At 45.7% G+C, this 27,710-nt stretch overlaps 1 protein-coding gene across 2 annotated transcripts in view; it reads left to right on the top strand.

Annotated features, from left to right (window-relative positions):
* CNTFR (ciliary neurotrophic factor receptor) overlaps window positions 1-27,710 on the top strand; it is a 1,120,093-nt gene that overhangs the window by 870,559 nt on the left and 221,824 nt on the right. For both annotated transcript variants that reach the window (XM_069626824.1, XM_069626823.1), the window contains exon 8: window positions 17,184-17,347. In XM_069626824.1, coding sequence (XP_069482925.1) covers window positions 17,184-17,347 — 164 coding nt within the window. The remainder of the gene's footprint in view (window positions 1-17,183; window positions 17,348-27,710) is intronic.

Raw genomic sequence — 27,710 nt, 5'->3', positions numbered from 1 at the left:
TGAACAGAGGTTAAAAGTCGATTCTATAAATGTCTCTTCTAATAAATTAGCAGGTGTTTTTCAGATAACCCCACACTCCAAAATCCACAAATTTGCTTTTCACAAGATATCCACATTCTCAATTATTGTCAATGGTTGGATCAAATTAAGATAGAAACGTAGATGGATCGAGTGTAATTTTCAAGTTGGAAATATTGCAATGTGCAATGGTAAAATCTCTCTTTCGCGACAGTGTTGATAAAATTCTTCTTATGTGCCACACTTTCCTGTCATTTTCTGCCCATTCATAGATGAGTAATTTTCTTTGTTTGTCCAATATCTGTCAACAATTCACCTTTATTGGAATCAATGCTGTTTAGAACTGGATGTCCAGCGTGTACACATTTCACCACTTCAGAAACTGATTGATTAATAGAAACTTCCTGTTGGTCCTCAAACAATGAATTTCCATGCAGGGATATAATTTTGAATGCAAAGAAATGACAGCAATAAGTATTACCTTTTGAATGAAATTGGGCATATTGTCCTGTTTGCAAACACCCTACTTCGAGTAATGTTTCCCCCTAAAACACAGGCACCATACCTGGTATACTGGTAGGTAAATGGAAGTAAAAGTCAGTAAAGCAACGACAGGCATGTGCTAAAACACAAGATCATGGCCTTTGACAGATACTGGGAAAAATGTCCTCATGTGATTAGGAGTGAAAAGTCAAGCAGAATAATAGATTAGACTCATTCACCCCCTCATCTCCCTCACACTGGAAAAGCAGGCGAAGAGCCCTATGTTGGACAACAGGTATTGTCCCAATACCGGAACAAGTGTATGAGAAACAAAATACACTCAGACAACAGTATCAAATATGCCCTCGCACTGAAAGGGTTGACGGATGTCTGTTCACAACATTGGACAACGAAGAGCTATAAGTGAAATCGGACAAGGGCAGGGCGATGTCATGAAGGAAAGACAAGTAGACGCACTAAAACAATATCCATGTACTTAAAGCATGAAGATGTAACTGGAAGTAACAAGAGAAACATATAATGGAACACAAAGAAATCATGTGCACCAGAGAATTAATGAGTAGAGACAAAGCGATTCAGAAATCGAAAACAAGGGCTATTCATTAAGCTCTAGAATAGGGAACCGGCTGCAAGGTCAACTATAAAGAAGAAGCCTTGGTTTGGGGCCTGACCGATGAGAGATGATGGACTAATTGGGCAAGTGGGTAGTAGTCTGATGTTGCTCTCTGCATCTGAGTTTCATTTTCCTTCTGTGCTGCTAATGAGCTGAAACTCCAAAGTTGGGAGAGAATGCCAACCAATCAGAGGATCTATGTAGCAACATGCTATAGAATGTTGCAAAGGCCAACCCGTTGCTGTTATTCTGCTATAATCTGTATTATACATATTTAGAGGTGGATCAAGGCATGCCTACCATATAAGGGGCATGCAGCAATATTACTAATAATTATATGATATATAAGTACACATGTTCCCTTAATCAATCCCCCCTTCAATAGGTTTTACAGTTTGCCACGTGAGATGACGTCATTGCTGACGTACATTGAGTTATGAAACCTTAGAAGAGGTGAAAACAAATTGTGAGTGCGTGGACTGTTGTTTGCCGGATTGCCCTACTTTATTTTAAACTGATAATAAAGTAGTAATTTGCCATATTCTTTGAGTCTGTATGGTTATTTGGGTCTGCAATCATTATTAGTAATTCCATCTAGCACACGAGATGCTTCAAGGTGCTAGAGCACACTGTCAGGGCTGAGTCCAAATAATCCATCTAGATTACGTCTCTGCAGTTCAAAACTTGCTAAAATCTCCATGTGGTTCACAGGTCACAACTTTGAGAATCTGAAAATGGATTTGAGCCAGTTGATGCAGTTGTTCTAAAAAATGTCTAGTTACTGGTTAATGGTTCAGCTGTTGATCTGTGTTCATTCCAGCAAAGGTTGGCTGGTCTCTTAGATAGTGTGATCTAGTAGATACCAGAGGGGTAGTTGATGAAGTATATGATTTGAGCTGTGTCACAGGTAGCAAAGTCTCTGAGATAGATCTTGGTACTCGTCCTTGGGTGGGAGATGACATTACCCTTGATAATAATTTAATGGAGGCATGGAAATGTTCCAATCCTTCTTGAGTTGTCTCTGTTGGGAAAAATAGGCTTGCTGTATTCACCGGAGTGCACAATCATGTTTCTAAGGTTATGGCTACATGTGTATGCCAATCTAGGTGGAGCTGTAAAACAGGGATCAAATTCTTAACAACTGCAATGATTTTCTTGTGTTTCTTAATGATGTTTTTTCCTATTGATCGGGATGGAATTTAATTTAGACAAAAAGCAGATCAGGAGGATTTTTAAGCCTCTTCTGTGTAACAAGTGTGTTTCTGTCAAGGTTCACAACCACGTTTCTTGCAATGTGAAGTTCTTGTTTGAAAAATCATTGCTATTCAAATTTGGTAACCATTCTAATAAATTCAATTTTGCTGGTCTCATCTAACTATCCTGTTCACACAGAGGAGCTGCCTATATGGAAGATTCCTGATCAGGTTAGGCGGGTGAAAGATCAGTCTATGCAATAGGTTTTTGCGATCTGTGGGTCTGTGGTAGATGTTGAACTCAAGACCTTTTTATGGTAGCCTTAACGTCAAAATATTTCATTATAGTTTAATGGTAAACAGAATGGTAAACTAAATCCTAGGGTCAATAGGGTTCATCACAAGTTGGGCAGTGCTGTAGAAATGCAGCTGTAATACCGTTACCTAGGAGTTGTGTAGAAAGTTGGAGGAGTCAACTCCAGCTCAGAGCTGGAGGTAAATCCGCGGACTTTCGGCCCATTTTTGGTGCAATAACTGCATCGCAATTACCACCACAGTAATTGCACCGGAAATGCCCCATTCAGTCGATAGACAGAAAAAAAAGATGGGGACTTACACCACCCCTGCCACTTGCGAGCCGGCGGTAATACCACCAGAGCAAGTGGTGGTAACGGTAATTGCATTGGGCGATATTCTGGGGGATCGACAAATCCAGATCCCAAAGATATCATCATTGTATCGATCCCAACAACTCAAGAATTTATGCCAAATAGGGTTTTTAAGACATGATCTGTTTCATATTTGAACACAGAACTATTGGCTTATGCCGGTGTCATAGTGGCACCCATTGATGTGCCTGTAGTTTGTAGAAATAATTGTCATTTGCTACTAAAACTAACTTTTTGAGCAATAAATTAGAACAGAAAAATAATTAATTCCAGGGCTTCAAGGCCCAGATCATGTGGCATACTAGTGCACAGGCTCCTCACATCTAGAGAAAAGAGGATATTGTCAGTACCAAATGCCAATCTCCAGAGGATGCTGAGAAAATGAGTTGTGTCCTTTTGTATGTCTAGGTTTTCTGGACTAAATGCTGTGAAAAGTAGACGATATAGACTCCCATGGGTTGGAGAATGCTATTTGTGGCTGAAACTATGGGTCTGCCGGGATATGTGTGACATCTCTATGTACCATTTGAAGAAATTAAAATGTAGGTAGGCATCTTAGTGTGTTTTCAAAACAGGACGGGCTTAGTGTTTGTCTTAATCCAGCCGTATTCCTCCGCCTGTTCAAATACTATTTTAAGTTGCTCATGGATGTTAATGGTTAGATCTTTATTAAGTCAGACGTATGTACTAACGTTGTTGAGTTGCCTCCAACACTTAGTCTCATAGTCCATATTATTCATGATGGCCAGTGCTCCATGCTTGTCGGCGGGTCTGATAGTGATGTTATTGACTCCAAACAGACAATAGATTTAATGGGGACTGTCTAATTCCTTTTGAAATGTATATGTTAAGGGGGTTTAAAATAATGTTTTTTGAGGTCAGTCAGAATCGTGTGTATGAACAAATCTTAAATGGGGACAAAAATAGGTGAAATTAACTTGCTCTTAGGTTTAATTTCGATGGATACGTCGTCAGTCTTAAACTCGTTACAGAGTTCTGAGTCTCCATTGCTTTGGTCAAGTTCCAAGAAAAAACCATTGGCGTTTCAGATACCCGGTGACATGGTATAAATCAACCTTGGTCTCATAGAGAGGTGCTATAGATGGGGACAGAGCCAAAGCCTTATTGCCGGGTGTTAATATCGTTGTCTGTCATATTATGGGTAAATAGGGTAAACACTAGGTTATCCCGCTCCATTGCCTGGTTTGTATTCTGCAATCATGAGTTTGATCTATGCCCCCTCTGGGTTCTCTTTTTGCATCTACTCTCCCTTAAAAACTACCACCCTTTGCAGAAGAATGCATGGATGAACGACTGCTGGCTAAAGGTCTATCCGTGTCAGTCCTATCTCTGTTTTGAGCTTCTGAACCCCTAAGTTCCGACATCATCTGTGTCAGAGCTGGAAGGATAAGTTGAGCAACTACCACCACTGGGTTTAGAGATGAAATGTTTAATTGAGTCCATCCAGTTATATAGCTCGTCATTTAGGTAATCATAGGTGTCCCTCCTGAATTGGCTAATCTTTTCGAGTTTGTTGCAATAGGATTCTAGTTTCTTGTCAATATTGTCTATGGTGTGCTGTAACTCTTCAGGGCTAAGGATCCGCTAAGTTCCTGTTTGATGTCTGAAATCTCTTTATTGAGACAGTCAATGTCCGTAACCAATTCTCGGCTAATGCACATGATTAAGTCTAGTGAACACTTGTTCAAGATCTGCTCTCACTACTTTGCTAACTATTTATCCTCCTTGCACTGAGTGGGTTTCAAACAGATGCTAAGCCTTTGGATATGCGCTGAGCTTCGTACTAATGTCCCAATGTCACTGGATGAAGATTCATGTTCATTTATTTTCTAATCAAATATTCCAATTGTTTGTCTTAATTAGAGGGATCACTACATGTGCATGTGTTATTAGTGTCCTTCATAAGTTTCAGAATTGGGTGTGCTTCTTCTGAGGAGAAACCCAGAGTCTCAGCTCTTGTTTCTGCAACTTGGCTGATGTCATCATAAGATATAATGGGGGGTGCCTCCACTCAAAGTTGCCAAAATAATAGATAGGTAGAAGAAAGTGAGTGGGCACACCACTATTTTTTGTAAGGTTCTTAGATGAGGAAAGTAGTTTCTGGGAAGCCCTCCAGAAAGCCCAACATGGCACTATTGGGTACATCATCCTGCCAAGGTGCTTTACAAAAATGTATTAATTGGTACAATAGATGATATGATGAACTAGAACTAAAGGATACAAAAGAAGGAAATAGAACAAAAGAATACCAATAAAGCAAGAAATTGAGTGATGAATATAATAAAATGCAAGTCTACCAAAAGGAGAAAAACGTTGTTAGGCAAAAAAATAAATAAAGAAGAAACACCCAAAAAACAAGAACAAGTTAAAAGGGGGGACATCATTAAAGATTCTAAAAAGAGAGTCTAAAGATGGCCATAGTAACACGCTCTAATACTGGCTTCTCCTATTCAACCAAATTGTGTGATACTAGGAAAATCCCATCATCTCCTAATGCCCTGAGGTGCTAACAGTCTCTATATGAAACTCTGGGCCCTTTGCATGCTATTTAGCTCTGCCCCACGAGCCTGGCCTGTACAGGATTCTACAGTGATACATTGCTTCAAACGAAGGAGTTGGTCGTTCTAAACCCTGCTCCCCATTAAGCTCCTGCTTGTGTTCGCCTTTGAGCGCCCCAATGCCGAGCTTGGTACACGTTGAAACACTTTGACAGATGGTGTTTGAATTCTGCATGCAAAGCGGGACAAGATCATTATTTGTGTGTGTGTGTGTCTCTGTGCTTGGAAAAAGGCAACACATCCTTTTCTAATTTGGCTCGCGGTCAAATTATCAAAAGAATACTTTGCATTAAATATGCAGCATCCTGCTCGGGTTTCAATTGTGCTAATTATTCGGCACATGGAGAGCATTTTCGTGAGTCTACTACTGTACATTGTCAGGGGGTGGGCGTGGGTGTGGGGGTATGGAGGGTGACTGCTGCTTACCGTTATAACTGTGGGCTGCAGGCCAAGGATGCAGGCGGAGGAGTTGGACCTGACAGGGGGTTCATAATGGGTACACATTTGCTACTGGAGGAAGAGGAGGGGACCATTCTGTGGCTACTCATGTCTCAGAAAGATAAGCTCTCTTGTAAGCTAGAAACTACTCTCTTCCATGGCTTTACTCATCCTCCAAGGCCCTTTAAAGCACATAACCTTTCTAGAGTAAAAGTATTTTTGTTAATTCTGAGCCACCTCCCCCTCCCTACCTCTGCTCCTTCCGGATCATACTGTGACCTTCTCTCTTCCAATGAAAATTAGCTGCTCTCATAGGTCATTGGAAGGATTGGAGCCATTGACTTGCACACCTCATTTCTACACGTGTGCCGGTAACGACCCCTCTGTGGCAGAAAATCCTCCACTGTGCTGAAAATCCTCCACTGAGCTGAAAATCTTTCACTGAGCTGAAAATCCTTCACTGTGCTGAAAATCCTCTGTTGTGCTGAAAATCCTCCGCTGAGCTGAAAATCCTCCGCTGAGCTGAAAATCTTCTGCTGAGCTAAAAATGCTCCACTGTGCTGAAAATCCTCCACTGTGCTGAAAATCCTGTTGTGCTGAAAATCCTCCGCTGAGCTGAAAATCCTCCACTGTGCTGAAAATCCTCCGCTGAGCTGAAAATCCTCCACTGCGCTGAAGATCCTCCACTGAGCTGAAAATCCTTCACTGTGCTGAAAATCCTGTTGTGCTGAAAATCCTCCACTGAGCAGAAAATCCTTCACTGAGCTGAAAATCCTTCACTGTGCTGAAAATCCTCCGTTGTGCTGAAAATCCTCCACTGAGCTGAAAATCCTCCACTGTACAGAAAATCCTCCACTGAGCTGAAAATCCTTCACTGAGCTGAAAATCCTCCGTTGTCTGAAAATCCTCCACTGAGCTGAAAATGCTTCACTGTGTTGAAAATCCTTCACTGTGCTGAAAATCCTCCATTGTGCTGAACATCCTTCACTGTGCTGAACATCCTTCACTGTGCTGAACATTCTTCACTGTGTTGAAACTCCTCCACTGTGCTGAAAATCTTTCACTGTGCTGAAAATCCTGTTGTGCTGAAAATCCTCCGCTGAGCTGAAAATCCTCCACTGTGCTGAAAATCCTCCGCTGAGCTGAAAATCCTCCACTGTGCTGAAGATCCTCCACTGAGCTGAAAATCCTTCACTGTGCTGAAAATCCTGTTGTGCTGAAAATCCTCCACTGAGCTGAAAATCCTTCACTGAGCTGAAAATCCTTCACTGTGCTGAAAATCCTCCGTTGTGCTGAAAATCCTCCACTGAGCTGAAAATCCTCCACTGTACAGAAAATCCTCCACTGAGCTGAAAATCCTTCACTGAGCTGAAAATCCTCCGTTGTCTGAAAATCCTCCACTGAGCTGAAAATGCTTCACTGTGTTGAAAATCCTTCACTGTGCTGAAAATCCTGTTGTGCTGAAAATCCTCCACTGAGCAGAAAATCCTTCACTGAGCTGAAAATCCTTCACTGTGCTGAAAATCCTCCGTTGTGCTGAAAATCCTCCACTGAGCTGAAAATCCTCCACTGTACAGAAAATCCTCCACTGAGCTGAAAATCCTTCACTGAGCTGAAAATCCTCCGTTGTCTGAAAATCCTCCACTGAGCTGAAAATGCTTCACTGTGTTGAAAATCCTTCACTGTGCTGAAAATCCTCCATTGTGCTGAACATCCTTCACTGTGCTGAACATCCTTCACTGTGCTGAACATTCGTCACTGTGTTGAAACTCCTCCACTGTGCTGAAAATCTTTCACTGTGCTGAAAATCCTCCACTGTACAGAAAATCCTCCACTGTGCTGAAAATCCTTCACTGTGCGGAAAATCCTCCACTGTACAGAAAATCCTCCAATGTGCTGAAAATCCTTCACTGTGCTGAAAATCCTCCGTTGTCTGAAAATCCTCCACTGAGCTGAAAATCCTTCACTGTGCTGAAAATCCTTCACTGTGCTGAAAATCCTCCATTGTGCTGAACATCCTTCACTATGCTGAACATCCTTCACTGTGCTGAATTTCCTCCACTGTGCTGAAACTCCTCCACTGTGCTGAAAATCTTTCACTGTGCTGAAAATCCTCCACTGTACAGAAAATCCTCCACTGTGCTGAAAATGCTTCACTGTGCGGAAAATCCTCCACTGTACAGAAAATCCTTCACTGTGCTGAATATCCTCCACTGTGCTGAAAATCCTCCACTGTACAGAAAATCCTCCACTGTGCTGAAAATCCTTCACTGTGCGGAAAACCCTCCACTGTACAGAAAATCCTCCACTGTGCTGAAAATCCTCCACTGTGCTGAATATCCTCCACTGTGCTGAAAATCCTCCACTGAGCCCATAATTATTTTTCAAGCAGAATACAGCACTGCATGCCTCTTCAGTGTCACAGTCTAGACTTCTACATTTGCTGAGCCTCAAAGAGCAAGTCTCCTCCTAAAATCCTTGCCAAACCACTGCCATGTTTGGAGCCCCCCAACTCTCCCTAGCCTACCCACAAGCGATCCCAGTCACCTCAGTTGTTTTTCTGTCGCATGATCCACATCAGTATGCGGCCACGGCAGACAATCACTGTTCACTACTGGGTTCACCTTGTGAGCTGGCATGCATTTGTCCTGGTCCTCTATTTTTAGTTGGGCTATTAGGTGATGTTTACACCACCTCTTAGCCAAAACTATTGCATTGGAGAGCAGATGGGGAGAAATGGCATATGAGGAGGGACACCAAGCGTGTAGGTGTTGTTTGGTTATTTGCCCACCCATTGACTCCTTGATGTTATGCTAATCTCTATGGCCATTTCCACCCAGTTCCTGCCCCTCCTGGCCCAAAACACCTCCTCATGAGAACTCTTTCAGCTCTCTTTAATCAAGCCTTGCCATCAAACTTTCCACTGGAAGTTCTTGCTACTGTTTTTTTATAGCAGTCTTCTGACTTAGTTACAGCTGTGAAAACGCTGTACTGCTGTAATAAAAAATGCAGTAACCAGGCCTACATTCAGCCACTCGATTTATAAGCACTATGCGTGTCCTTCACTGAAGTTCTGTTAGAAACCAGCATTGGCAAAGCCAACAGTTATGACTAGTGCATACATGTTAGGCATTAGCCAGTCACTGCTATTAGATGCCCATGTAGTTGCGCCATTTTGTACCTGCTACCATCTATCGCCAGTTAATAATACTACGACAGGCAGTGCCTGGCAAGTGCCTTTCCAATGCTTAACCAAAAGCGCAAACCGTTGGCATTGCCAATGCTTCTGGTGGAATAATCCCGATTTGAGTGTCTCTATGATATTCTGTCAGTGCATAGATGTTTAGATTATTGAGTGGTTTCAAGATAGGATTGCTTACTTTTGTGGGGCTAAAATAATGTACCATTTTGGTAACAGGTAACCACTATGCAATCTACCTTTATCATTTTGGAATGATACCTGTAAATCTGGCAACAGTGCGTCCTAGGAGGCGGCACTGTTGATGTGTACTAGCGTAGCACACTGCCCTAGGCGTACAGTCTAGGTACTCGTGACGAAATGACTGCTGCTTTGCAGGAGCACAGGGATGAGTAGTGATTGAAACTAATACTGGTCAAGCAGGCACAACATGAATGTTACACCTGCCCCACCCGTTCTATGTAGCAAGGGCTGAGGGCAGGCTATATTCCTCCGGTGGGTGTGCAAGCTAGCACGGAACAGTCCATATAGCAACAGTCCTATGACACCAACATAAAAGAAGGTCCGGCCAGGCTTCTATAAAAAATAGGAGCCTTTTCTTAAGCTAACATTACACCATTAATAAAAACACTAATTGCTCACCCGTTTATGAGATGGCTCTATGTTCTTACATCCCCAGAATTCTTTTCGCTGAGGTTTTGCCGAATAATTTGGATGAAAAAACTCATTGAATTTGTTTTTTTTTGGTCTCCCCAATCCCCCACTTACCTATTATCTAGTCCCTATTCCTCACACCTCCCTGCTCGATATATCCCCTTCAGCACCCATTCCCATATTTTTCAATGAGTTTTTTCACCCGAGAACATTTGGCTAAAAACTCTGCTAAAAACATGCTGGCATTGTAATAACGTTGTACCCTATAAGACAATACAGAAATACAGTTGGAATAAAGGGGGCTCTTTTGGTCTGAAGACTGAGGTTACCAGGTAATCATTTTAACAGCATTCATCAAGATCAGGGAAGGGTTTTTCAAATGGTCGAGAGTAGGGTCTGAATTGTCAATGGGGCCATTTAAGGCAGGCCAGGGGATGTGGGAGGGGGCAAAACCCTATCACATCATGTGTAGGCTTGCTTTTGAATATCAACAATATCATCATCAAATAGTTTATTTCATATTTGCATAATCCGTAAAAGAATACATTTCATAAGATAACACAATAACGCTACATAAATAATGCAGCAGGGATTCTGGATCCATAATATAACTCCCACAGAACTGACAAACACGGTAGTAGGGCCGGGATTCTGGTGTCTTATGTCACCCTCCCCAAGAAAGTCAAGTAGATAATTCTTCCTAAAATCCGCATAGAGTGGGCAGAGTAATACAAAGTGGGGTGGCGTCACGGATTCATATAAGCCACATGAACAGCTGACATTTTCTGCTTGCCTTAAACCCTACCATTTATTGCCATTTATTGCCAATGGCCTTACGGGGAGGATGTTTATACCAGCCTCGGTCAGGAAAAAAAAATAGTACAAATGTGTGACCACATTGAGATAGCAGGCTGCCCCCCGGCTCTTGAGAAAGAGGAAGATAGAGCCTTACTCAGGGTGTAGACAGGCTCAAGTCTTCCCATGGATTTTCCAACAGGTGATACAACTTGCATTTTAAGAACCCCTTTGACACACCTTTGATATTATCAGGGTTATCAAAATACTGACCTATACCCACGCCTCTGAAAGAGTTCTCACAAGAGCCAGCCAACTAATTCACTCGCAATTGCCTAAGAAAAGCTAGTGCCTTATAAATGTTTTAGTTTGACTCCAATATTTGCTAGCCCACAGTGCATGGAAAAATAAAATAGGTTTTAAATGAAGAATGTCTGAAAGATGAGTTAGCCCAGATTCTAGGTGGGTAGTGTATGGGGACGTCGAAGAAGGTACGCCCAGCAAACGGGAAAGAAAGCCATTTGCGTCACGTTGTAACACCTCCACATTTGCTGCAGCCCAGAGTTCACTCCCACAAGACCTTACTGCCACGCTCTTTCCCCTATAGTCTGGCAACATATGATTGACTGAGTGATGATGTAATGACTGCACTAACCTTTTGCTCTACGATTGCTAATATTATCACTCCAGGAGAGGCTGTTGTTCAAAATAATTTCTAAAGACTCAAAATGTTGGCAAACTGATAAATGTGATCATTTAAATAGATCCTCGGGGATCAGTAGGCTTTTATTGAAAATTACATTACACAGCATTTGCGGCATTAACACTAAGGCCACAGTTTGGCATATATTTTCCATAGCCATCCATCAGAACCTGGAGGGACTATGGAGTTCTGACTTTAAGAGCCGCATCATTGACATAGCTCAGCACCGTGATCCATCTACCTTCACATTTAGGGACATCAGCGTCAAGAGGGGTGCAAGCACGCACCGCTGCCTGGCCCCTTTCCCTGCCTTAATAGGTCGACGTAGCCCCCTCACTTGTCCAAAACAGACACGAAGAATGATGCCGCTATGGAGTGATTCCAATACCCGAACAGGTACTTCCATCTCATTGAGAGCCCGCCAAAGAAGACCCCTGTCCACGTGGTCGGAATCAGAGCTGCGACCCATAAAGGCCATGTGGACAGGGGTCCCCAGAAGAGAAAAACATATTTGGCTAAGATCAGGTACAGATTTATACTCAAGGTCTGATCTAAAGGCCAACTGGGCCTTTAGATAATCCTATCTGTAACCCATTCCTTCAGTCTGTGTAGTAAAACACACTGAAAAGAATGTGGACGTCCCATTCAGTAAGATGATGGGGCAGTATTAAGATGGAGGAGATTTCAGTCGCTTTATGTAAGTTGGCACGATAGTGCCAGTCTTCCAACTCTCCGGAATATGGTCTTCTGACCAGAAGGCATTGGTCCTCATTACGAATGTGGCTGCCACGGTATCAACGGTGCCGGTAAGGGACCGGCACCGTTCATACGGGGCCGCCACATCACAAGTTCTGCAGCCGGTCCCACTCTGTATGCCTGGCCAGACCAGACGTGCAGAACGTCACCCGCTAGCAGAACAGCCCCCTAGGGGGGCTCAAATGGGAATGGGGACGTACCGGGTCCGGGTCCCAAAAATGGGATTTACCGGGCCCGCAAATGTCGGAATGGCCCAGTAAATTCCATTTTTCGGGACCCGGACCCGAGTTTGGGCGTAGCCATGCCGCTAAAAAAAGGTTTGGCTACCTCCAAACTCGGAATGAGGCCCAAAGGGAGCGCATAGTGCAATAAGAGATGGAAATAGGTTGTTTGGTACCCCATCTGCCCCAGGAGCTTTCATTGGTCTTTGACGGCTAATGACCTACTCTCCATCTTTTTATGTGAAGGGCTCCAGGGTTTCATGGTCTGGGGGAATCATAGTTGTATTCTGTCTAGTTTGGCCCAAAGTAGCAGAGTCTGGACCTCGGCTATATAAAGTGCAGAAATGCTAAACCCACTTCTCAAAAGGCAGATTGTGACACATAGGCGATGACTGGGTCAGTGTTGCTCACAAGCGGCACTAGGTGGGACCCCGAGCTGGTCCTTGGCCCCTGTGTGTCTGCGAGATCCTGTACATGGTCTGAAAGGATAAAGTGAGTCTTTGTTATGCCTGTACAAACTAGGAAGGTTTCTAGTGAGCACTTGCAGGGGTTCCACTTCAGACAGGCCTTGTCGAACAGTAGTTAACCCTAAATGTTCTCCCTTCATGAAGGCCTCTATGTTCACCTTTATAGCAGATGTCTTGGACAGACTGCACCCCAGTAGAGTTTCCAGTGAAATCCTTCCGTAGTCCAAAGATGATTCAATTAGAGGGGTGGTCCTGCACCCTTAAATAGACAATCTGCCACAGCAGATTGGCCCACTTCCAGCCTTCGGCAAGTGTCCAATCCTGGTTGCTCTTTGCAGCCTTTTGCGTAGTCATTTCAGTCCCAGAGAGAAGTGAGAAGGGGGTCAGAGGGAGTGTGCATAGCCTAATATATTTCCAGATGGAGGGACCCTTATCTGGACTGTACTTCCTTCCCAGGGTAATGTAATTCCAGCACATTTCCTGCCTGCTGTGCATCAAAGGGCCTTCAGCAATTACCGCCCTACTGCGATTTCTATTTGGCTGGCAGAGCCTGTGAGCCCCCTCTAGTCCCTTGGGGGGCAGAACCTTTTCTCCTGGAAGATGACAAGCTTTTGCAGAGGGAGAAGAAAGGGGTCATCCACGACTACCCTCAGCTGGTTTGTTTTGGATGAACACTGTCCCACACAGCTAATAAACACAAGACCTGCAGAGGAATTGATCTGACCAAGGTGAAAATTAAATGACCTCAAAAAGTTCAGACCAGTATAAATGTAGCTTTCCATAAGCCAACATATCAATCCAGATATGGCTGTATGTTACTTTTTATTCAAAATGCCATCCGGTGTAGGGAAGCTACAGTTGTACTGAAAACTCTGCATTTACTTTCAAATTCATTCACATTTTTATTGCAAAAAATCTAATGTGAAAACCAGAAAAACGTTATCTACATACCAGATTTGGTGGGCATCTCCCTGGAGTAGTCATGAGGGTCCCCTCTAAATTTTAGACTTTGCCCTCTTCGGGTTTACACGTTTTATTTATTCAAATTCTTGTTATGCGCTACGCGCCTGTGGGCCTCAGAGCGCAGAAGGGAGAAAGAAGAAGGGGGGGGTGGTTATGCTAGTTTATAAAGAAGGGTCTTCTTGATGATCGTCAAAGTAGGAGATGCTCTGATGTTCTTGAGGTGTAAGTTCCATTTTCAAAGCTTCTGCACCAAACTTCTCTACACGGTAGCGTGGTTGGTACAATGAGAGGGTATCACTGGATCGTAAAGACCGAACGGATTGTTTGGTGGATATTCTGTTCCTAAAATATTGGGGGTTGCTCACTGTTGGCACGAGTAGGTCAAGGTTTGCCCCTGGGCTATCCTCCTTTCACATGGCGATGGGTATGGAGGGATTGTCGAGGCGGCCCATTTCGGCATGCGTGCTGCGTAAAGCCACATGAAAGAGATGATCGCCCGCTTGGACCTATGGCAACTGATAAGAGACAAGTGCCGGTCCCACCCAGACTGCTCTCGGCAGCTGCCTCCCCACAGCTGGCTGGAAACACTTTGCAGTCCTTACACACTCATGAATACTGGATTCCATTAGGCTTCCATTAGGCGTGCGTGACAGCCACAGTAATACTTCATCAGTTTATCGTGCTTAATGTTACATAGATGAAAGGTGAAGGGGGAGCCTTTTTTTCTTTCATCCCCTTTGTATGCCTTTATAGTATAGTCTATGGGGCTTCCCGCAGCCTCTCGGTGCGCGTGAACCATTTCCTGCTGAAGGGCCAAGCTCTGGCGAATGGTTCTTGCAAATCGCCCCTGCAGTGGAGATTTTTTTTATACCAAGTATGGACTTGTTCCACATTTGCTTTCTCACTGCCCTTGCTCTCCCATATCAGTCCCCTCAAGGTATTGGCATAATTGACCTAAAAACATTTGACATAAAACATTTTTTTGGACCATTTCTTTGGTCAAATGTAATTTAATATATATATATATATATATATATATATATATATATATATGTATATATATATATATATATATATATATACATATATATATATATATATATATATATATATATATATATATGGTGGGTAGGGGTATAGATTAGGTTGAGCGGAAGTGAAGGGGGATGCGAGGGGTCTCCCCCTGTATTTCTGAATGAAAAAAGGTCAAATAAATTTGATCAAATGTGATTAGGTCAAAAAGACCCAAACCATCTCTCAAACACCCCTAATGGAACCACCTAGATGGTTTCTCTCCCATTGCCATGCAGCAGGGATCTGCAGCCTTTGGGTCGCCAGATGTTTTGTAGTACAATTCCCATTATCCCTTTGCAGTGACTGTGCTGGCTAGGGATGATGGAAGTTGTTGTCCAAAACATCTGCAGATCCAAAGGTTGCAGACTCCTGACTTAAGGGGACATGCCCAGTGCCTTCTGATCCTCATCTTCTTGTCCAAAGGTAATCCTTAAACAACATATACCTGGCAATTGGTTAGTGATATCAAACCTGGGTAACTAAAGGAAAAGGGGCACTGTGAATTGCCCATCATGCCCCTCTTCTATTCACAACTCAGTACACCCCTGGGATGTACGCATGTCATCAGTGTAACCCAGCTGTTCCTTGGAATCAAACTATTGAGCCTGAGGAATTAACTTGGGCAAACCAGGTGTGTAGTAAATGCAATCACCAGAGGTGGGCTGGCCGGGACTGGAAATCTCTGGAGCTCCCAGAAGGCTGGGGTGGAGTCAGTCTTTTATTGCACCTGGTAAATACAGTTCTGTTTTTCCCCTTGATCCTGAGCCACTTTATATGTCCCTAAGCATGCACCACAACTGTCACAGCCTCCTATTTGGTGGTCTTTCTGTGGAGTGGAGGGTGGGCTACACACACAATGTTCACTTAATTCCACTTGCACCCCTTTGAAACATGTTATCTTTCATACAGGGCCTCACAGTGTGCAGATAGCATAAACTGCAATGGATGCAAACATCCCAAAGCGTTTTGTTTACACCCTGGAATTGTGGAAATAAATTGATGATAAGAACCGCCGGGGGCCTGACTACAGGTAGTGCACCCCCTGTGCATACCTCTCATTGCGCAGCAGAGGGCTCAATCTGTGTTACAAAGGAGACCAGATGGTCCCTTCCAGGGGCGCAACAAAACCTACATTTCGGGGCGGCAGGGGGCGGGTTACCGTTCAAATATTGGGAGAGGCGCTAACTACAGAGACGGCAGGGAAGGGACAAACTTATCTGTGTGGGGTATCTAACGTCTTTATGCATTCTAATGAGACTATTCCATTGCAGCGTCAATGTTACAAGCAGTTAACTCTCTCATTTAAGTCTGTAAACACCCACTTATGGACTGCTGTGAGAATGAGCAGTCTGCTGTCCCACCTCTGCCCTTCCACTCACTCCCCTGGCATGCAAGTACTGAGTCCACATCACCATGCCAATTGCCTAAAAGTGTATGCATATGGATGCAGGTGCTAACAGGGAAACACTTTAAGTTAGTAATTGAGGACCTTTGTTAACAGTGAACCCTAGGAGCTGTTTAACATCTGTGTCCTGTTCTGTCAGCCACGGCTCTGTAGGTCAGCCAGGTCGAGTCAACATAGCCCAAAACTTCCGGGGGCTTGGGGGGAATGTGACGCCCGTTCAGCTCAATGCTGTTGCACCACTGTTCCCTTCAGTAATACGGAAGGTGCACTGCTACCTTGTGGGCGTGTGCATTCAAGAAAGGGTGTTCTCACATTTGCATGTAGGCGTGGCCTATCAAAGGTTTACATTTCATTGATGAGCCACTCACTGAAGCAATTAAACCCAGAAGGAGGTGAACACGAAATGCAAACCCCATTAATTAATGACAGAGCACAGGAGGGTCACAGAGGTGTTTGGACTGCATTAATACTGTAAACATGGAAAACAAAATGGTGATCGTGTGACACAGCGCCTGAGCAGTGCAGGTGATCTCAGGAAACACATGCACCTGTTTTCATGTACCTGCTACATTTGCCTGACCTTGCTACATATTTGCTTGCCATGTGTAATTTATTTCTGTTAACTAAGCTTTGAATTTCCTTGTAACCTCTGTGCCCTGATACCTCCGGGTCGTAATACAAATAAATAAACAAAGAAAGTCCTGGGCTATGGCTGGCGCAGAATGGATACGCTGGGTTGGGGGAAGTGCAGTAGGGGAGTGGGGGTGAGGAGGGGATGGGGGCAGAGAGAGAGAGAGAGACTGTGCCCTCATGGCTACCCGCCAGCTTCTCCTTTGATAGACCGATTGCAAAAAGGCAACTCTTTTTTTCTACAATTGTGTTCCAATACCATACGGGAAGTGGTACTTACCTGTTTGCCTCTTTTGTACCCAGTGAAACCTGACCCTCCGGAGAATGTGGTGGCCAAGCCCGTCATTAACAACCCACGAAGACTGGAGGTGACGTGGCAGAACCCCGCCTCGTGGCCTGAGCCGGAGTCCTTCCCGCTCAAGTTCTTCCTGAGGTATCGCCCGCTCATCCTTGACCAATGGCAACATGTGAGTGCTGACTCCCATACTTTAATTGGCTGAAATGTTGATGACGTGCACTAACCTGTTCACATAGCCATGAGTGGCCGAGTAACAGCAGCTTCATTGCATTGCATGCAGGGGTGTTGCTAGGTCTGTAAAAGACCCGGGGCTACGCTGATGTCGGAATTTTCGGGACTGGGGGCTAGCTGGCCTTTTGGGTGTAGCTCCCGAGATTCTATCCGGGGATACAGCCAAAAGACCAGGGGCTTTAGCCCTCTTAGCCCCCCCCCCCTAGCAACGCCCCTGATTGCATGGGTGTACAACAACAATACTGAAACAGACAGAATTCCAGTTACTGTTGTGTTAATTGTTCTAGTGTCACTTATGTCTGATCCTTTAGTGCAAGTGTGTGTGATTGTCTATATTCAATTGATGTAGTTCCAACAGCAGGACACTGATTTCATTGTAGAATTAATAGGTTTTCTGTGCTGCTTTATACTGCATCAGTGTCTTATTAATGATTTGGAAATCTTGTTTGAATATATGCTGTCATGCATGATGTCATATCAATGTATTCTCCCTCTAGGGTATCTTGGTGCCACGGGGCTTCGATGGAGGCATCGAAGCCTCGTGGCACCTTCTTGCTCCATTGGGAAATATGTTACTCATGAATCTAAAATGAATATTAAATTGGGATTTTACATTGCACTTCATGTAAGGGAGGACCGGGTATCAAACCGTTACTTCTCAGTGTTGTCATGTTTCCAAGACAAGCACATTTCCCCAGTGCTATCCTCCAGGGTGAACATTGGGCTTGTCTTTCTACACCCCTTTGACTTTGCTGGTTATTGATCCAGGCGAAAGGCTAAATGTACCCTTCTCTTAGGACAAGCAACAGTGCTTAGTATTGGCACAAATGACACATTTGCATACCTGTTAGGGCTGTCATGATGACTGCATTTGCAGGAGTGCACCGATACTAACTAGATAGGTGCAAATGGCATTGCACCAGATCTAAGATTGACATAGACCTGACATATTTGTTGTGCAGGAACTTGAAGAAGCAATGCTGTGACAATGGCCTGGTTTCTCCTCTCTTAGCCCTGGCGTCCATGCGGGAACTGTGCCAATGCTAAGATGGTGTAGATCTGTTCTGACTTGAGTGTCGTGTAGACCGATGAGACCTCCGTCCCCAAGTGACGCACAGGGGAACGAAAATAGAAACCCGCTGTGCGACCCTTGAGGCCACAGGTGAGAGATGTCTTCCCAGATCCACGGAGCCTCTGGAACACCGATGCTGCTGTCAAGAAGGAAGGAGGTTAAGTACCAGGCAATCACAATACAGGCAGGTAAACAAAATAATCTAAAGTGTCTTACCTATCTGGTGTAAGGGAGACCCAGGTAACCTAGTAGGGAGGTTCGAGGCTCATTAGATGCGGCGGTCCCTGGAATGGTAGAACCGCAGGTTAGCGTGGATGAGGAGTAGCCACCTGTGGGAGTCAGGGCTTGACTTGAATCCCCAGTAGGGAAAAGGCGTAGGAGATCAGCAGGGTACCAAGGGATGATCCAAAGACAAGTCGAGGTGCAGTCCAAATATCCGGCAACAGGTAAACAGTTCCAAGCAAAAGTACCAAGGAGTGTCCAAGGGAGTCCGAGATAGAGTTCCGTGATCAAGGTAACAAGGAGCAAGTTGTAACGCCAAACAGTGTCCGAAGCCAGCTGAGAAGCAATGAGCGTTCTGTCTCTCAGACCTTTATACTGATCGCCCCTGGGTCATGTGACGTCCACCAAGATCACATGGGGAACGATCACGTGACCGGCGTGAAGACGTAAGGCCGCCCTTTCTGCTATACGTTCTCCAAGGCAGTTGCCAATGCAGAAAGGGTTGCAATCGAGCCCGTACACTGGTACGAGGTTTTCGGTTCTGTGGTTTCACCGAATCACTTGAGCCTCGAAGCTTGGGAGGAGATGTTGTGGGAATGTGAGCAGTGTTCTGATGTGTCGTGGCCTGGTGTGTAGAGGATCGCCTAACCTAGCCCCCCCCCAACGGCCCACGACCCCGTGGGCAGGACGGATGATCCCTATGGAAGCGGGCTACCAACCGTGGGGCGTTCAAATCAGATGCGGAAACCCACGAACGCTCCTCCGGGCCGTAACCCGTCCAATCCACCAGAAACTGGAGCCTACCCCTAAACCATCTGGAACCCAAAATGGCCGACACCTCAAAAACATCAGGAGAGGTCAAGGACACCGGCGCAACAGGGGTACGAAGACGGACTGAGTCAGGACAGGGTTTGAGGAGGGAGACATGAAACACAGGATGGATACGCCAAGAGCTGGGGAGTACTAGACGGAAAGCCACCGGATTGACAACCTGTGAGATCACATACGGCCCGACAAAGCGAGGCAGCAATTTCCGGCAACCCACTAGGCGAAGATGTCGGGAAGATAACCAGACCCTAGAACCCACCACCAGAGGGGGAGCAGCACGACGTTTGCCATCCACACGGGCCTTCATAGAGGCCTTTGCTTCAGTGAGATGAACCACTGTGCTCGCATGAATAGCAGAAAGATCCCTAAGACATGTCGTGGCCGCAGGATTCGAAGAATCAGAGGCATCAGGGACCGGCAAAACCTTGGGATGTTGACCATAGAGGGCGTAAAAAGGAGAATAACCAGTAGCTGAATGAGCCGCATTGTTATACGCGAACTCCGCAAGCCGCAAAACGGCCAACCAAGAGGACTGATGTTGCAATATGAGGCAACGAAGGTACTGTTCCATCGATTGATTCGTCCTTTCGGTCTGACCATCGGTCTCCGGATGATAGGCCGAAGAGTACCTCGTATCAATGCCCAATAGTTTCGTCAAGGATCTCCAAAACCGAGAGGTGAACTGTGAACCTCGATCAGAAACAATGACCGAAGGGAGGCCGAATAGCATAAACACATGTTCAAAAAACAGGTCCGCCAAGACAGGGGCCGAAGGGATGCCTTTGCAAGGAACAAAACGGGCCATTTTTGTGAACGTGTCCACCACTACCCAGATGGTATCGAAGCCTTTCGACTTGGGGAGATCGGTAACGAAATCCATTGTCAATGTATGCCAGGGCCTGGGAGGTACCGGAAGCGGAAGCAACAACCCAATCGGTCGACCCCTTTGATGTTTAGCCTGGGCACATACCGCACAAGATCTGACATAACACCCCACATCGCGCTTCATAGAAGGCCACCAACACCAACGCTTGAGAAGGTCTAAGGTGCGCTCTTGTCCGGGATGGGCATTAAAGGGGGCGTCATGAGACCACTTAAGGGCAAGATTACGTGTATCAGGTGTAGGAAGGAACAGGCGTTCATGTACGAAAGGTAAACCATCAGAATATACCGGATCCCATTCTCGTAACTGGTCAGAATGATCGCTAGTCCAGGATCGAACCGAGTCTATCAGTGACAATGAGGGAGTACAGAGACAGATCACATGACTCTTTTCGAGAACAGTATCGGGGAATGTAGGCAATTGGACCCCCCCCGGGGAACGTGACAAGGCATCCGCCTTCCCATGCGCCGTTCCAGGACGGTGCATAATACGGAAGTCAAAGGAGGAAAAGAAAAGATGCCATCGGACCTGTCTGCTATTAATGCATTTCAGGGAGGCCAAATCCTGTAGGTTCCGATGATCGGAGTATACTGTGACAGGATACTTAGCCCCCAGAAGATGATGACGCCAAACACGGAACGCGTCCATGACCGCCAAGAGTTCTTTTTCCGTAACGGTATAATGAGACTCAATACTGGAAAACTTACGGGAGTGGAATGCCACTGGATGTAATTTGCCGGTATTAGGACACGTTTGTGACAGCACCGCCCCGAGGGCAAAGGAAGAGGCATCTGCCTCGACTATGAACAGAAGATCCGGATTGGGGTGTTGGAGTACCGGTGCGGTAGTAAAGGCGGTTTTCAGAGTCTCAAAAGCCTCCTGCTGTTCTCTCTGCCACTGATATGGTACCCGAGGACTAGTCAGGGCCGTGAGTGGGGCTACAATCGTGGAAAAGGAAGAGATGAAACGCCTATAGAAGTTGGCGAATCCTAAAAAGGCCTGCAAGGACTTGAGTGTTTGAGGTACTGGCCAATCTAAGACTGCTTTGACCTTAGACTCGTTCATGGATAACGCCCCAGGGGTGATGTGGAAACCCAAAAACTCAACAGAGGTCTTATGGAACTGACATTTCTCGGGTTTGGCAAATAAGGAATGTTTGCTTAAACGGGTTAATACTTCTCGGACGTGTTTTACATGGTCATCCAGATCACGAGAGAAGATCAGGATGTCGTCCAAATACACAACCATGTACACATCCAGAATATCCCTGAAAATGTCATTCATGAATCGTTGGAACGTGGCCGGGGCGTTACATAAGCCAAAGGGCATGACAAGATATTCGTACAATCCGTAACGAGTACAGAAAGCGGTTTTCCACTCGTCTCCCTCGCGAACGCGTACCAAATTGTATGCGCCGCGTAGATCGAGTTTGGTAAAAATGGAAGCATGTGTCAAATGATCTAAGAGTGGAGTGATTAACGGGATGGGATATCTATCCTTCTTGGTGATCGCGTTAAGACGCCGATAATCCACACAAGGACGTAAATCCCCCTCCTTCTTGGGTACAAAGAAGATAGGACTTGCCGCTGGTGAAGTGGAGGGGCGGATGTGTCCTAAACGCAGGGCGTTCTGTACATATTCTTTTAACACCAGTTCCTCCGAGGGAGACAGAGAGTAGATCCTGCCCGAAGGAACGGTGGAATCAGGAAGCAATTCGATTGGGCAGTCATAAGGTCTATGTGGAGGAAGTACCTCAGACGAGCCTCGATCGAAAACAGATTCGAAAGCCAGATATTCTGGCGGGATCCCAGACACCAACCCCCCAACAGTATGGGACTGTATGACTTCTGGATCGTCAACCGTCAGTGTGAGTTGTGCTAGGGCTCCCAAGACCCGAGAGGGTGTGTCAGGGGCTTGATGGATCGGGAGACAATAATTCTGACAAATATCGGACTCAAAGAGTACAGTGCCTGCTTGCCAATTGATCAATGGATTATGTTCACGTAACCAGGGAATCCCTAGTATGATACCGAATTGAGGTGCGGTGATCAAATCAAAACTTAAGGTTTCTGTGTGTATGTCCTGTATGTTCAACAAGAGGGGTGCAGTTTGATGTCTAACAGGACCAGAAATCAATGCAGAGCCGTCTACGGCTTGGACAGGTTCCGGTCGTGTTTTTACCACTAAAGGTAGATTGAGGGAATGGGCCAAATCAATATCCATGTAATTACCAGTGGCACCAGAATCAATAATGATATTGACTACATGTAGAAGGCCAGTAGAGGGACATAGAGTAGCCTTTACGGAGATAGGTCGAACACGAGCAAAAGTAAGAGGGGTTCCCGGAGAAGATGATGGAGCACTCGACCTGGTCTCCGGTTCTAAGGTCGAGCCATCCGAAAAACCTGACTCTTCTTGGGACGTCGAGGACACTCTTTCACGAAATGTCCAGTGGTGCCACAGTAAAAGCACGCATTATCAACCCTTCTTCGTTCCCTCTCAGATGTTGTAATAGGACTGCGTACCCCTCCCACTTGCATAGGTTCTACAGTAACAGAAACGGGAGTATTAACAAGAGGAGGAGGAGAGGAGGAGGCCCCTGATTCAGCTCTACGCTCCGCTCGGCGTGCATCTACCTGCAGGACGAGATCAACCAATTCCTGGTACTGAGTAGGCATAGAAGGGATCACTGCTAAAGCGTCTTTCATGGTGTTACTCAATCCCCTATAAAAGACCACCGCCCGCTTATTTTCTGGCCATGATGTTTCCGCAACTAGCTGATTAAATCTGGTGATGTAATCTATCAGCGTTCTTTTGCCCTGAGTCAATTCCAACAACTCCAAATCCCTAGACTGTGCCTTGTGTCGAGTATCGAATACTCGGGACATTTCTAGGACCAACAAATCAAAGTCATAAAGAACCGGGCTATTGTTTTCTAACAGGGGATTAGCCCAAGCGGCAGCTGTTCCAGCTAAATGGGAAAGGGCGAAGGCGGCCTTAGCAGTGGACGTGGGAAAAGCCAAAGGCCTGCATAAGAAATGTAACTTGCACTGGTTAACAAAGGTTCTGAATGTCTTGGGATCGCCCTGATAACGTTCAGGAGCAGCCAGGGGGGAAGGAGTTGGGAGGACTATTGGAGTCGGGACTGGCGGTGTAGGGGAGGAGCTGCCCTCTCCAAACTCCGGGTCTGCAGGAAGTGAATGCTGAACGCTCTGTATGGTATCCAGCCTTTGGTGGATCACTGTGTTCGCGGCGGCCATATCTGCCCTTAGTATTGTAATTGCCTGAACTAAAGCAGTTATGGGTTCGTCCGTGGATCCCTGCATCGTCTAACACGACTATACGGCTTCTCAGTCTGTTCTGACTTGAGTGTCGTGTAGACCGATTAGACCTCCGTCCCCAAGTGACGCACAGGGGAACGAAAATAGAAACCCGCTGTGCGACCCTTGAGGCCACAGGTGAGAGATGTCTTCCCAGATCCACGGAGCCTCTGGAACACCGATGCTGCTGTCAAGAAGGAAGGAGGTTAAGTACCAGGCAATCACAATACAGGCAGGTAAACAAAATAATCTAAAGTGTCTTACCTATCTGGTGTAAGGGAGACCCAGGTAACCTAGTAGGGAGGTTCGAGGCTCATTAGATGCGGCGGTCCCTGGAATGGTAGAACCGCAGGTTAGCGTGGATGAGGAGTAGCCACCTGTGGGAGTCAGGGCTTGACTTGAATCCCCAGTAGGGAAAAGGCGTAGGAGATCAGCAGGGTACCAAGGGATGATCCAAAGACAAGTCGAGGTGCAGTCCAAATATCCGGCAACAGGTAAACAGTTCCAAGCAAAAGTACCAAGGAGTGTCCAAGGGAGTCCGAGATAGAGTTCCGTGATCAAGGTAACAAGGAGCAAGTTGTAACGCCAAACAGTGTCCGAAGCCAGCTGAGAAGCAATGAGCGTTCTGTCTCTCAGACCTTTATACTGATCGCCCCTGGGTCATGTGACGTCCACCAAGATCACATGGGGAACGATCACGTGACCGGCGTGAAGACGTAAGGCCGCCCTTTCTGCTATACGTTCTCCAAGGCAGTTGCCAATGCAGAAAGGGTTGCAATCGAGCCCGTACACTGGTACGAGGTTTTCGGTTCTGTGGTTTCACCGAATCACTTGAGCCTCGAAGCTTGGGAGGAGATGTTGTGGGAATGTGAGCAGTGTTCTGATGTGTCGTGGCCTGGTGTGTAGAGGATCGCCTAACAAGATCCTGGCGTCCATGCGGGAACTGTGCTGGTGCTTACAATGGTGTAGATCCTGGTGTCCATGCGGGAACTGTGTTGATGATTACGATGGTGTGGATCCTGGCATCCATGCGGGAACTGTGCTGATGCTTATGATGGTGTAGATCCTGGCATCCATGCGGGAACTGTGCTGATGCTTACAATGGTGTAGATCCTGGCGTCCATGCGGGAACTGTGCCAATGCGTACGATGGTGTAGATCCTGGTGTCCATGTGGAAATTGTGCTGAAGCTTACAATGGTGTAGATCCTGGCATCCATAGGGGAATTGTGCTGATGCTTATGGTGGTGTGGATCCTGGCGTCCATGCGGGAACTGTGTTGATGATTACGATGGTGTAGATCCTGGTGTCCATGCGGGAACTGTGCTGATGCTTACAATGGTGTAGATCCTGGCATCCATAGGGGAACTGTGCTGATGCTTATGATGGTGTGGATCCTGGCGTCCATGCGGGAACTGTGTTGATGATTACAATGGTGTAGATCCTGGTGTCCATGCGGGAACTGTGCTGATGCTTACAATGGTGTAGATCCTGGCATCCATAGGGGAACTGTGCTGATGCTTATGATGGTGTAGATCCTGGCATCCATAGAGGAACTGTGCTGTTGCTTATGATGGTGTAGATCCTGGCGTCCATGCGGGAACTGTGCAGATGCTTATGATGGTGTGGATCCTGATGTCCATGCGGGAACTGTGCCGATGCTTACGATGGTGTAGATCCTGGTGTCCATGCGGGAACTGTGCTGATGCTTACAATGGTGTAGATCCTGGCGTCCATGCGGGAACTGTGCTGATGCTTACGATGTTGTAGATCCTGGCGTCCATGCGGGAACTGTGCTGATGCTTACGATGTTGTATATCCTGGCATCCATAGGGGAACTGTGCTGAAGCTTATGATGGTGTAAATCCTGATTTTGCACCAGTGTGAAACCCAGACATACTTATATTCTCATAGGCCCCACTCATAGCTTTCTTCTTGCTCACTGGTTGTGGCAGGCGGTGCCCCACAGTTGGTTCTTCACAGCCAGCCTTTAAGGCAAACGTGAACAGAGTATAGCACAGGGGCAACGGGCTGGTCTTGGAAGCAAGACCATGCAGAGCAACAGAGGTTTGAATCCCGGATCCGCGCTTAGAAACCAAACTCAGGTACGGTATTAGATGTGTTATAAAAAAACATTTAAATAAATAAAATAAAAGCAGTCATGCCTTGGTGTCACAGGCTTTACTGCTGTGTTCACCGCTAGTTGCAGTCTTACTGCCTATCTTGCAGAGTATTTGACTCCCCTAATATACAGCATTGGCAACAGAAGGCAGGAACTGCTGGGAGAGGGAAGATAAGACCAGGCGACAATGGCTTAAGTAAGCCTAAAGATAACCGTTCATAGAGTGAGGCTTACCCAAATGGAAACCAAATGTATCTAGCTGCTATGTGGGTATGGATTAATGTGACAACTGGGCATAATGTAAAATAAAAATGGTGTGCTAAGTGGGTATGCTGGAAGCTAGCAATGATGTGCTAACTAGGCATAATGTAAGCCAGAAAATAATGTGCTAAGGATAATGTAAATCTGAAATGACATGACAGCAAGGCTCAAAAAACATACTGTCCATGAGATATAGAGCGGATCATAATTATCCATCAACATATTTGCTTTCTTTTAGTGTCATTGCCAGCTTTGATAACATTGCAGGTTCTGGGATAAGGCCCCTGAAGCACAAAACACTCCATCATGGCTGGATAATAATGCACTTTACACGGTGGCAGTTAGGTATGTGTGCTATTCCTCTAAAGGGTAGAGATCATTTTATTTTGTTTGGTTGCCTTTTACGGCTGCACATTGGCTATGATTTATTGAATCTACTGCCAGCCAGTAATGTCTGAATTTGAAGGCGGTAGCATGCGTGCATGCAGATACACCATGTGGTGCTGGAGCTATTTGGCGGGACACCCACGAATGGATGGTCTCGAATGGATGGTCTAACGATGTGGGGGGTAATTGAGATTTACATTCTTGGACTTAGATCAATTTGTTGTGCTGGGTAATACATTAATTAATCTTTTATAACATGCTCAGTACCAGAGACCAGTCTCCAAGCGCGGGACCTGATTTGTGTTGCTCTGCTTTGTCTTGCTTTCATGAAGATCCCATTGCCCCTGACTTATCCTCCCAGCCCTCTTGCTGAGAAATCCTGACCTTGTTTTCATGTGCTTTCTAGAATCCTATCTTATTTATTATCCATGTGTTGTTGTGTTGCTTATTTTAATACGCTAGTTCAAAACATTTGATAGGATTTCAGTCAAATTGGCTGATTCATTTTCAAATGTGGGTTTTGTTTCTTTTTAAAATAGTTGATTGTTTAAAGACTGGACCTATCTCGAGAGCAGCGGATTGCTGTACAGAGTGTGGGTAGCCAGCATTTGGACTTCCACCTTTTAACAGTAGCACAGTACTGTGAGGTCTGTGCGTCGGTATGTGTATCCATCGGATTTGTCCTTGGTCAGGTGGTGTTGAAAGAATGTTTTGAGAGATTTCTGAAATTGTGGGGTATTCTGAGTCGAAAACAGAATCGAGTTCCAGAGGGTTCACGCATGACAAGAGAAGGATTGTTTGTGGGTCCCCTCTTTGTGGACGAGTTGTGATTCAAGCCGGTTGGTCGATTTGCTGCATGAGGAGCATGTGCCACCAGATATGTGGGGCTTAGCCGCCAGGCACACTGATGTGACTGCTTTGTAGGTGATACATGCAGTCTTGACCAGTATCCTGGCTTGGAGTGGAAGCCAATGTAGTTTGCCTAGGATGGGGGTAATTCAGTCAACTTTCTATGCATCTGGAATAAGACACGCTGCAACAGTGGTGGACTGGCTTTAGGTGAGCCAAGTAAGCAGCTGGGAGCCCTGTCAGGAGAGCATTTCCCCCATAGATGTGCGAGGCCACAAGGGCCTGTGCTACAGTCCAAAGGTTCTGCAGTAACGTTAAGGGTCTAATTTTTCAAATAGTAGAGATTCTGAGCTAGGCTA

Source organism: Ambystoma mexicanum, chromosome 6p, assembly GCF_040938575.1.
Source record: "Ambystoma mexicanum isolate Mex_15411 chromosome 6p, UKY_AmexF1_1, whole genome shotgun sequence".
NCBI lineage: Eukaryota > Metazoa > Chordata > Amphibia > Caudata > Ambystomatidae > Ambystoma > Ambystoma mexicanum.
This window is presented reverse-complemented; position numbering and strand designations above follow the sequence as displayed.